Raw genomic sequence first — 12918 nt, 5'->3', positions numbered from 1 at the left:
TCTTCTCTATCTCCTCCAAAGATTGGGAAGATTGCAAAGCCATATCTAAGAGCCATGAGCTGCAGGCTCATCTACAGCATTCAAGGCCACAACCTCATTTAAAGCCTTGAAGTCATGTATTTTTTTTTAAGTGATGCCTACTAGCAACCTTGGCTCTGCAACAACAAAAATCCACTTAGCTCATTATTTCTCAAGTTGTGATGCTGCTTGTTAAAGCAGGGTTTTTACTTGGGGCAGATGTGCCTCGAGCAGCCCCATGGAGGTGAGCACTGGGCACGGCTGCCAGCTGTGAGCTCCTGTTCCACCACTGCAAGCAGCACAGAACGAGACACAAAGCTAAAATCACCAGCTGCACTGCAGGTAAGGGTGCTGTGCATGCTGCAGCCTGACCTCTCTGCACTGCCTGGGCTGCCAGCATTTCTGAGAACCCCTTATCTGTGAGCGGGGCAGTCAGAGCCCACCGCCGCAATGGCTGGGGGGCACACTCCTCTCCCAGCACAGCAGCCTCCCCTCCTGCAGGGCCTGTGATTCACACCCCAGGAATGTCTGGTAGATATCCCCACTGTGGCTGCTGCTCTCTCATTGCCAGCAATGTGAAGATTCATGTTTCTCTCGTTAAATCAGCGATGACACGCTGAAGTGCAGGGCTGGGCACGGGCCAGGCTCGTGGTGAACATCTCCAACTATTTCACGGAATATCTGTACCCACACTCTTGACATGCAGACATTCTACAGCCATTTGCAAGTTGGTCATATGTGCATCATAGAAATGTCCATTAATTTCTGCAAATACTTACACCATGCCACTAAAAATAAATCTTTCATCTCAAGGGGCAGTAATACCATACTTTCAACACTGTGGAAGGTGTTGATTAGCTTCCTCCTTGGCAACACTGTAAAGTATTACACAGACTATATATTTTATGCACCAACCCATTTCCACAAAATCTTCTCACAAAATAAATATTAATCACTTTGCTTAGGAAGCTTACAGAACAAAGCCTTGGCTTTGTAATGTCACCATTTGAGAGAAGACTTAGTTTTTACATTTCACATGGGTCTTAAAACTGCTTTTTTGTGTTGCAAACACTTCCCCAAACTTAGCACCACAGAAATTTGGACCTGGGGCTGTATGTGTATGGTGAGGTACGTGTGGAATATTTCCTAAAATTTGTTAATCATCAGACACTTTCTCATTCCTTCCCTTTCCTGTCTGTTTTCATCACAAAGATGTTCCATGACATATGTTGAAGGACTTTTCCAAAGAACAAAAAGGGAGGAAGGAAGCACAGGTCAAAAAGGGAAATGAAGGGAAAAAGGAGAGGAGAAAACCAGAGCCTGCCAGGAACACAGTCTAAATAGCTGTGATGACACTCCTTTACTATGTAAAACTATATTAAGGACCCTTATGACCTTAAAAAACATTAAAAATCATTGAGAGCTTACGAAAAGTGAATAAAACCAGAGGACTCTCTATGTACTGAAGGTAACTTGGTGTTCTTCTCATGCTTTTGAGAAGTTTCTTCTGGTTTGCATCATTGACAGAAAGAGACTTGCAACACTACCTGTCTACTGAGTCCATGAAAGAACACTTCAGTGATAGTTTTAAATAAAATGCTTCACATTTTGGTGTCTAGTTATACCCCAGTATGCCCCTCCTCTCTGTTCTACCTCTATATAGTCAAGTAGCTTCTTAAAAGTTACCCTTCTTGGGGCAACATTTAGCCATCACTTGGCAGAAAATGAATGAATTGCTCTTGGGACAAAGCTAGTAGAAATATTCTGTGATAGCCAGATGAAACAACTGGCAGGAGTATTTTGTACAGTTTTGTCAAGATTTAGAGTGCTCATTGGTGCAATCTATCAAAATATGTAGTGCATGCTCTGTGAAAAGATCATTTCCTGTCCTCTCCACAACCAAGCAGACCATTTCCCTCAGTAACTACCACAGAGCAATTACCCACACTCTGCCTGTGAAAAAAACACTACCAGGAAAGGACTTCAATCCATAAAGAGAGCAGGATTGTCTTCTGCTGTTGTACAGCAACTGGAGCCAATGCCAAGTGACACCAGGTGACAGAGACAGACCCCCAGACCTCCAAGCAGCCCCTTCAGGGAGCAGCTTAGGAACTGCTGCTGAAACACATTTGGCCAGCCCTGGTCTCTTACAGCATGCACAAAGCTGAAGAGCCTGAATATGTCACAGTTTGTACTTTGCAAACCCCTGTTTAATAAAGCAAGCAGTTCTTGAGAGTCTGTAATGAATGCAGCCTATTTCTTCAGGAGTTTGCATCTTACACCTATTTGGTGATGAGATATAAAAAGGACAAAGTCTAAGACAGACTGTAAAACAGGATGCTTTAAGGCTCACTCATATATTGTGAGTTTCCACCGAACTTTCAGAAAAAAAAACACTTTAAAATTTGTCCAAAACAGTCAATAACCAGTTTCAGCATATTAAAGGAAGGGTTACTGAACAGACACACTGTATGTGACAGAATAAACCTTGCTTCTGCAGAAAAACAAGTTTAAAAATTCCTAAGCTATGAAATCCAAAACTCAATTCTACTTACCTTAGTGTTCATACAAGACTTCCCACGTTTATACTCTTTGTGACTTGCTCTCTTATCAAGCTTGTTCCACAAAGCTTTGGCCTTCCATGTGGTCACTCTCGATTTTAGTTTGGTGTAAAAGTTTCTGTTGTCCAAAGGATCTAAGTCAAGTTGGCGAGTGAGAATATTGAAGGCCTGAATGGTGCCTTTGCATGTTGATGCCTGTACAAAGTTCTCAAATATCTGGCCAGCTTGATTGTATTTTTCATCATCATTTTCCTCCATGTTCTGAGAGCAGAGAATTATTAAGCTGGAGCTCTCGTGCTGGAGTACAGGTGATCAACAATAGCAAGTACTTCCATGCATGTTATTCCTAGAAAAGATAAACGCAAGTCATATTCAAGCAGGTTCTGTGTGGCAAAATTAAATCCACCAACTGCACATACAATATGAACATAAAACCCCAGCATACAGTGACTAGACTGTTGGGAAGGACGAAAGTTTGACAAGAAAGCCTCACAGATATGTGTGCTTAGCAGAAATATTTTTAAATGTAGAGTCTGATGAAGGAATAGAGATGGAAGCAAGTTTTGATATAGAAGAAAAGAATTGCTGAGCCAGTCTTACTGGATAACCAAGGAGGCAAAGGTTGTGTATGTGTGTTACAAACAAACATAACATATCCGTGCTGTCACGACTTACACTCACAAAGACTGTTATAAAAACCCTGCTAACTCAAGCCTACTGCTACAAGAAGAACCAGCTTCACTGAGAGCTTGAGGATTTTTTTTTTGTTCAGTCCTAGATAACTGATGTACAAACCCCAGAAGTCCAGATTTTTTCCCCAAGCAGAATTTATGTAACAGCAAGTGATATTTTGGTCTTAAGAAGTCATGGAAACCTGCAGCCAAAAGTCAACATGGTTTGATGGATTTTTTTTTTTTTTTGCTGTTGCACAAGTTAGGGCCGAGGGTGCAGCTTACCCAGAGCAATTTAGAGTTGGCACAATCATTTGCCACAAGCAAATGTACAAAACAGGCTAAGCAGAAACATCATCACAAGTTACACCAGAACAAAAGGAACCAGAAAACAAGTAATCACAGAGAGCCCCCCCTTTTCCTAACACTCTTGCCAAAATGAGAAAGGGTTTGGTGCTCTAGCACATAGAAAGGAATTTTATCTCCACGTCTCCACATGCTCCATGCTGAAGTTATGTGTTTGGAGTCTTACCTTGTCATGTGCTGATGATATAAAGTAATGATGTTTGTCCTGCTAAGCCCCACTGGCTTTTCCTAGTAACATGATCACTGTTAAAACTGTGCCTGATATTCCAGATTAATGCCCTTACATTCTGGAAGAGCAATGCTATTCTAAATTAACACAAGTTTCAAAGAACTAAAATACTTTCATTGTGGCACTCCCTTATCCTTCTTTAACCTTGTTCTTCATCCCTAATGGGGAGCATCTTAGAGTCAGCCAAAGTCCACAGAAAGTATCCAAGTGGCTTTCACATTTTCCAAGAATATTGTTACAGGTTATGTATAAACTTGTCCTCAGAAGAAGGTTTACCTGGACTCAAGTTCAGAAATGTAAGTCATGTATTCTTTTTCTTGCTATTAAAGAATTATCTGCCAGTCCAAGAAACCAAAAACTAAATCAATGCTTGCCTAACTTCCCACATAATTAGTTATTTTACTTGGAACGTCATCTGTTGGCTGATAGTTTCAGAATAAATTGTTAGAAAGGCCTTTGAAGTCATGCTTCTCAGTCTAACACTGTTCACAAACTACTCATTCTCTGCTTGCATTTCCTCCAAAGAAGAAAAAAGAAAACATAACCAGCGTATTTAGGTAAAGAAAAGCCCCACCATGTCTGTTTTACCATCTTCTAATACAGAAAAATATTATGCAACTTATTAAAGAGATCCCACAGGGAGATATAAGGAAGCATTTGGAATACTCACATTCCCTGTCTGTGCTCAAAATAAATAACCTTTGTATGCACATCATCAGTCTGTTGTGGGTTTGTGGGTAAAATGAATTGGCAATGTTGAGAGTTGCACATTTTCTAAGACCAAATGTCATGATTAAATGTTTGGTGCCAAGAAAAAGTCAGGAAATTTTTGTTTTCCCCTCTGAATACTTCATTTATAGTACGTTTCATGCCCTCTTCTACAGAGCTTTGTGAAGGAAAAGCACAAACGTTTTACACGCCCCACCTTTCAGAAGATCTAATTTTTCAAGCAGCTGAGTACCACGAACTCCCATTGCCTCAGAAGGAGCCCAGGCACGGAGCACTTTCCCAGGTTGGAGCCCTGGATGATGAATGAGCAATGTCAGCAGGAGGGAGCCTGCCTTTGCCAGCCCCGGGCAGGTGCGAGGGAGGCCCGGCATTCCCCTCACCCTGCTGCCTTTGGGAATGAGAGCACACAAAGGGTTTAGGTTGGTCCAAAAAGGACCAACAGATCCAAAAGTTCCACAGGAAAGGCAAGGAACAACCATGAAACACAGCACAAGGTGCTACCAATGAGGCTTGAACAGCTTGGTGTGCATGCACCTCAAGATTTGAGGCCCACTAAAAAAAATACTTAAAAATCAAGGCTGAACACTTACTTTACCCAACGTTTATACTTCCCTGAGATATTTCACTAACAGAGAAGTATTCATTTTCCTTTTCTCTTAAAATAATTCCAAGTGGCTTCTCAGGGAGCGGGGCAGTGTCAGCAACACATCCCGCTGAGGGCACGTTGCTGAGGGTGGGAGCGGCAGCCACACACGCTCTCCCCTTCTGTGCCATTCACATTCTCTGAAAAACCCCTTCACCCACGATTTTCTCCTGGGAAGCTGAGAAGTCTCAGAGAAAAAGGAAAACAAATTCTTATCTCATTTGCTTCTCCTGTGTTTTGCTCATATGGAATGTGTTTGGAGATTGTTTACCCACAGATGATTGTTTCATTGCATTCTGCTGTGAGTTGTTTTGGCTCTTTGGCCAATCAATGCCAAGCTGTGTCGGCACTCTGGAAAGAGTCACAAGTTTTCATTATTATCTTTTTAGCCTTCTGTAAGTATTCTTTCAGTATTCTTTAGTATAGTTAAGTATAATATTTTTTAATATAATATAGTATCCTAAAATAATAAATTAGCATTCTGAGAACATGGAGTCAGATTCATCATTACTTCCTGCCACAGGGCACCCTGCAAATACAGTACTCTGCCACCAGAAACTCAAGTTCTGCTCCTGCTTCCTCTGCACTGCTTTATTAGCTCACCCCAAGATGCTTGCATTCATAAAACACAAATATCTTTGAAAGGTAACTCTTGGCATAACTGGTAAGCGCGTGTGATCACCAGCTCTTAACTCAGTGCCTTTTCCAGCTCCCAGAGACTGGAGTTTTATGGCCTCAGCTGCTGCCGTCCAGCAGAGAAGTGGGGGAAGAGCAGAGCTAAGAGAGGAGAGCAGTATCTGAACCAAGCAAAGAAGAACAGCAAGCATGAGGCAGTGCTGGTAACAGCAGGGACAAGGCAGGACCCACTGCAGACAAAGGGAAGGGACAAAAACATTTTCAGCATGGAGTGGAAGTAGGTGCTGTACACACACAACCCTGGCTTAGCCTTCCTCTGCCTTTCCATTGGAGAGGACAGGCAGGACTATCTCCAGCCACAAAACCTCCCTTCTCCAACACCACTGGGACTACTTTTTCTGGGCACAAAATCTTCTCCTCAGGAACTGCCAACACACTCCCTTCTTGCCCATACTGACAAACTGAGGAGTGGCACTGGCATCTCAGTAGACATTTGCTCACTAGTGAAGCATTTCTCCTTGCTGTGTCAGAGGTCACATTCTCCAAAAAAGTAACATTTTGTGGTCAAAAAAGCAGATGAGACAGGAGACTCTGGTTACTAAGGTTTCTGGATTGCTGGAAACACCACTTAATGTCTCCTTTTTTTTTTTTTTGGCATGAACACTGTGTTGACAGATGACAGAGCTGAAGATGGTGCTCTAAGTATATGCAGCTGATGGAAAATTATGCATTTCTTTCTGAGGAGTCACTGATATTTCACTGCAGTACTGCAAATAACTCACTAGAAGCAATGTAATAAGGATAAGGAGTTCACCAGGGTCATTCTTGCCTATAATTATAAGTTTCCTGTTCTGTAACTGTCTCAAAGACTTAAGAGGCAATGCATTAACTGCTTACCTGTAGCAGAAAAATTAACAGTGTTTGGCAAAGTACTTGAGTTCTTAGAGTATTATAATTTATCCTTTTACTTCCTTCATCATATAGATCACTCTAGGGATGAAATATAGAGCCAAAAATCTCATCAAGGTGACTATTGATGCTGAAACTGCAAACCATGCTTTTTGAAGTGACTTGTAAACTTCCTCTAGTAGCACAATCCAAAAATAAAATGCATTTTATTTTAAACTTCATTGAAGTGGTGCAGAGCCCAATAAAAATTTGGGTCAGTGAAAGGAAAAGAATGAGAGAGCAGGAAACAGGCTGCACAAACAGTTCTTTCAAGTCAGAACTGAAGCATCTGTGGCTTAGACAGAAGAATTGCCATTTTAGGTCCCCTGCATGATGTATTAAGCACACACAAGAACTTGGCCTTGCACACAGCTTCCCATGGCATTGCAGGAGTCTCTGGAGGACACAAAGTACACTGGGAAGAAGAAGGGCTCCATTTCCATGGTTCCTCCACTGTCAGAAGTTATCCCTGGCTCCTTTCTGCCTCCAGCCAGGGCCAACAGGAATGTCAGATAAGGAAAGCTGAGAAGTGCTGCTCATGCCTGGTGGCTGCCCAGGAAGAAAGTGAAGATCTTGTTACAACCAAAAGGAAAGCAGTGCAAAAGAGGCAGAGAGAAAGCAGAAGTTAAAGCAATGGCACGTGCACAGATGTATCCATAGGAAAACTAATGGCTCCAGTCTTGGCTGACATTTCCTGTCAGCAAAACAAGCTCTGCTACTGCAGACAGTCTTGAGAATACTGAAAAAAGCAGCTCCACTGTCAGGGCAATTCCACTAAGTGTCTCTAGTCAGATGGATGTATGGAGCTGGCTCACATCTGCACATGGAGTCTCTCAGCAGCAGCTGAGCAAGCAGTAAAGCTGACATATATGAGTCATTATAGGAAAATAACATAACTTTTTGACAGCAGCACCGTACAAATTGCTTGTCAGCAAGGTCTCGAGGTACTACCAACAAAAATTAAAACCCTCTTTTGGCTTATGTGTCCCACTGGAACAAGAACAACCCTAATTTAATTCAAAATTGAAGCACTTAAGTTCCTCCTCAGTCCCTTAATGCGCTGCTTCTAATACTTGAGAACATGTTCCTTGGGGAGATCAGAAAAGGATTCAATTCCCAGCACTCAATATCACTAATCCTGATTCCACTTTCAATACAACCCTAATTCTGCAACGTTTACCAAGAATAAATTCTTTTCTCGAGACTCCAGTTTGGCACACAGGATACAGTACATTTACTGTTGGCTTAAGGTTAGAAACAACAACAGAAACAAAAGACTGCAGCAATCACAGCAGTCATCTACTCCAGCCCTTCCTCATCATGAGTTTAAAGCAGAATATTTCTGCTGCCTCTTTCCCTGACTGAACTAAGAGATCAATACCATCATAAAATGTGAAGTTTGCAAGTGAAACTGGCTGTGTTACAAAACTTTGAGTCTTTCAGTTTAGTTTCTATTGTGATGCACTTTGTTTTTGTGGAGACCATTTTAAATGTAAACATTTCTGTCTAAAGGAAACACAGCTTTTTGGTGGTTTGGTTTCTTTGCATGCTGTCCTAAAAATGACATAAAATGAAAATAGAATTCGATGTAATTCTGGTAACAAGTGAAGTTCTCATTTGCTTTGCTTATAAAACTAGTTAAAAGCATGTTAGCCTGAAATACTAGTTTTGTGCTGGCCACAAACAGACAACCCATCCCTTAAGATGCACAGTCCTACCACAAACATCAGTGAAGGGAAGCTGCCTCTGAACAAAGCTTCACAAACTGTCTCTCTAAACAGCCAGATTACTCTTCTGTATTTTTACAAAAAGCCAACTTCCATGGAACCCCTGCAAAATAACTTTTTTGGGCCAAGTCTGGAATTCCAAACAGCTCCTGCTGAGACACTGTGTGCCTGTGAACTTACAAGGTTACCATGCACGCTATCAGCTTGTTTTGCAGTGGTTATATGAGACATTTCAAACACAGCCTTCCAGCAAGTGCTGCTGTGCCCGTTTAACCTGCTGCAGCTGGAGCACCCACAAAAAAATACAGCTGGAAATGTGCACAAGAGCACTAAGGTTTAGCACTGGGTATTTTAGATTCGTTCACAGGAAGCATAAAATAAAATTACCTATCTGCAGGGTTTTATCTGCCACAACACAGACTGAGTCACATTCCACACATTTTAAAGCTGGAAGCTTTAAAAACAGTCGGGTTTGTTTCTTGGTGTTACCAATCTGAGCTTTGCTGTGGGACTGCACTAAGGACAAATAAAGTGAGATCGGCCCCATAAGGCAAACAGCAGCCTGCAAGTGTCCCCACTCATGGAAACACACGGTGCTGGCAGGGGTGAAGAGTGGGAGGCTGCCCCAGGGGCCACATGTGCACCCCAGGGATGGGGGCTCAGACCTCTGCTGGGCCCAAGGACACAGCACTTGCCAGCTTTCAGATAAACCCCACAGAGAACTGGCAGCCACAGGGCTCACACTGTTCTGCTGCCTGCACAAGGAGTCCTGTCCTGTAAACATCACTAAAACCCTCAGATACTCATTTTGCAAAGCAAAGGCACAGATTTTTCAAATGAACGACAATACATAATTTTGTATTGTATATATACTCAAAGTACTCATCTACTTATCAGTAATACCATCATTTCTGAAGAATAAATTATAAAATAAAGAAATTTTCTTTTTATTTTAAAGCAATGTTGTTGTAGCTACACCAGTGGAAATTATAACTAAACCTTCAAGACCAATGGTTTTAAGGAGAAATGTCTCCAGCTCAATTCTTATTCTGTGCAGGTTACAGTAAGTACTTTAAAATTATTTTTTACAGGCCTGCTAAAAGCTCTGCTGCAAAGTCCAAGTTTCCATACAGTCTGCATCTTCAAAGGTAACTGTAGATGATTCTACCACAGTCATTTGGGGTTAATGCTATGCATAAACAAGATATTAAAACCTGACTCTTGTTTAGACTGGTTATGAGGAAGAACATTTTTCAGCTCTGGTGTAGTAGATGAGAAACACAATATAAACAACAGTAGAAAGTTTATGCTGATGTTTTCCTAGGTTAGGATCACAAGAACAAAGAAAGACAGTATACCAGAAGGGTAACATCAGCCTACCTCTTAAGAAAAAGAAAGCATACTCTTAAGAAAAAGCACCTGTTATTTAAGCTAGAAAGATGTTTTGGATGTAGTCTCAGTGAAAACAATTTAAGCTCTTTGAAACTCCTGCCTTTCTTTTTCTATAGTGACACTTATAATTTCAAGCTCACAAGCTAGAACAGCATAGATAGTAATCACAGAATAGGCAGTGCTGGCTGTCCTTTGATCAGCACAAGATTTTCTACTTTCAATAGGATGTTTGGAACACTGAGCCAGACTAACTTGGAGAGCAAGTAATACCCTATTTTCCATTCCCAAAATCACAGCAGCAGGGAGATGGCAAGGCCAGACACACTGAGCAGGGATGGATGACACAAGAGGATGATGGAGAGGGAACTCTGGCACCACCCCTGCCCAGCTGCCAGTGGGAACTTCGACATCCCACTTCTCTCACAGAAGTGGGATCCTCCTGCATCCTCCTCTCCGTTCCTCACCCTCAGGTCACAGGCAAAACTTTGATGGCACAACTGTGACCATGAGGAAGACAAATAAAAGCATACCCTGTAGCTGACAGAGCCCTGTCAGCAGAATCCCTGCTATATAAGAAGTTAGACCAACAAAACTGTGCCACATTTGGCAGCAGTTCCTCTACTACAGCATTCCCTTTATGCACGGGGACATAGTTACGGAGGTAAACACACCATAAAAGAGAACAAACACATGAAGCAGTAAAAAGCAGACTCTCTTAGTCAGCAATCACAGAAATGATGCTGGTTTATGGTACTTGGAGAATAGGAATAATGCAGAAGGACGGGGCAGCAAGACAGGCTGACACAGCAAGGTGACAGTGCCAGAGCCCAGGAGGGGCCACCTCATTGCTGGTGGACCCAGCAGGGAGCAAGGCACAAAGAGTGCCACCAGCCTGGAATCCTTGATGCCCACACACAGCCCATCTGTCCCCTCACTGATCTCCCCCAACCCAGAAAGCAAAACAGAGCAGCAATGGTGCTTCTCTGAGAGCTGCCCAAAAATATCAGCTGGAGACACCAGAAAGTGCCCTCAGAGAACACTGGATGCCAAAGCAAGGCTGTCTTTTTTTTCTCCTCACAATTTCTGTGAGAAAGGAAATTAATATTTGTCCAGGGTTTTTTGAAGCAAAAATATGAAATTATGGCTGTGCTGAAGCAAACACTCCAGGCTATGTCTTGGGGGAGAAAAAGAACAGCACCAGCATTAGTTTTCATAGATTTGTGCCAAAAGCTCTCAGGAGTGTATTTCAGATCATCTTTCCAAGCATGGATCTGGAGATATCTGCTCTCCAGTATGTGTCCCTCTGGTTACTGGGGCTGTGGCAATTACCCAAGAGGAATACACAGCTGGCACTGGGGCTGCAAGACCCTGAGGGCTCCAGGCCACAGTAATTCATTTGGCAGGGCTGCCCTCATCTGCAGACATCAGACTTCCAGATCAGTAGCGAGGATTAATCCATTGAAAACACAGACAGGATTGCTTTGCCAATGATCAAAGAAATGCAACGTTCTGGGCAGTATTTCATATGCATACACACACATTTTTAGGAATCAACACATTCCATTTTCCATTACTGCAATTTTATCTTTTTTCAACACAAGGTATGACACAGTTCTTCCTGTGTTTTACTGGGGCATTAATGTTATCAGTCACACTGAAATCCATGGAAACCACAAAGTTAAAGAATCAAAGATGCCCAAAAATAGTTTTGAGTTGTAAATGAGGTTCCTTGGGTGCAGTAATGCCAATTCCAAAAAACAAACACCAAAAACCAGCCATTGAATGACAGTGAAGAACTGAGAAGCTGCATCCAGACAAGTCAGCCAGAGGGTGATGGGAAACCAGAAGATTAGGTTAAACACAAAACTCTGCTCCAAGGAGTATTTACATAAAAAGACAAAAACAGAAAGCAAGCTACTGTGTTAGTTTTGTATCTGTTCTATGTTTTTTGTCCTTGTAAACTGGACCCACAGTTACCAGAAGAGATTGGAAAAGACATAGTTTCTGAAAGTAGAAACAGTATTTTTGGAAGAAAATGTGCAGGACAATTTCTACCCTCCCTCTGCCCAGACTTCCCAAAAAATGAAGAAAAACAAAGTATAAAAAAAACCTAAATGAAGATGCCAAGAGAGTTACAAAAACATAATCCATTTCTGCTGCAGAAAAATCCTCCTGGTCAAGCTATAGAATACATCTTGAAATATTAGTTTTGGGACATCCACCAGAAAAAGAAAAAAAAAAAAAGACCCATGGGAGTAATATGCTAGGAAGTAGTCCCATCAAGAAATTAAAAAAAAACAACTCTGAGGGCAGAACATCATTAACCAGCAACAGGAGGGATGGCAAATGCATCACTGTTTTTACAAGGCAAGCTGAGATACAGTCATGATTACATTATGATTCATCTTCTCCAGCACAGCAAAGTTTACTGGAAACTGTGAAATACCAAAAAAAACACTTCTTAATCGTAATTGTTCATCACACAGCCCAAAGTTTTTCTAAGTCCTATCAGTACTGAAGGTCAGAGGTTGTACCTTCTGTATTGAAGTTTTTATTCAACAATGGCCATTTGCTTCCAGTCACCTCCCAAACTGAATGACCTGTGCTGTAATATGTAGATGTTATCATCCTGCTCTTCATTAGTCATCCATTCATTTGGAAAACTTACTTTATCATGCACGTGTACTTCACTGCATGTAAGTGGGCAGACATTGTAGAATGCAAGCACTTGTAAAGTGCCAAGGCAAAGGACAATGTGGATTTTTTTTTTTCCTAAAAGGCTCTTTTTCTCACTGTCATCTAGTCCTAACATTCCTTTTACTGCACAGAAGAGCCAAAATCTCTCAGTGAAAGCATCTGTGGCTAGCATCAACACACATACCTGAAAGGCAACGTGAACAGGGCATTTAAAGAGCTGAGCCTGTGTAAGTGCAGAAACATCACAAGCATGTCACACAGACCCAGGAAGTTTTGAGGCAGCACAGCCACTTCATTCCCA

At 41.9% G+C, this 12918-nt stretch overlaps 1 protein-coding gene across 6 annotated transcripts in view; it reads right to left on the bottom strand.

Moving 5' to 3' along the window:
* The window catches only part of MICAL2 (microtubule associated monooxygenase, calponin and LIM domain containing 2), a 76006-nt gene that overhangs the window by 49261 nt on the left and 13827 nt on the right, over positions 1-12918 (bottom strand). For all 6 annotated transcript variants that reach the window (XR_009418591.1, XM_059473701.1, XM_059473703.1 and 3 more), the window contains exon 2: positions 2574-2925. Coding sequence is in view for 5 of the 6 variants with exons in the window: in XM_059473701.1 (XP_059329684.1) it covers positions 2574-2837 (264 nt within the window). In the remaining variant the exon portion in view is untranslated. The remainder of the gene's footprint in view (positions 1-2573; positions 2926-12918) is intronic.

The sequence above is a fragment of the Ammospiza nelsoni genome, chromosome 6, assembly GCF_027579445.1.
Source record: "Ammospiza nelsoni isolate bAmmNel1 chromosome 6, bAmmNel1.pri, whole genome shotgun sequence".
NCBI classification, from domain to species: Eukaryota; Metazoa; Chordata; class Aves; order Passeriformes; family Passerellidae; genus Ammospiza; species Ammospiza nelsoni.
This window is presented reverse-complemented; position numbering and strand designations above follow the sequence as displayed.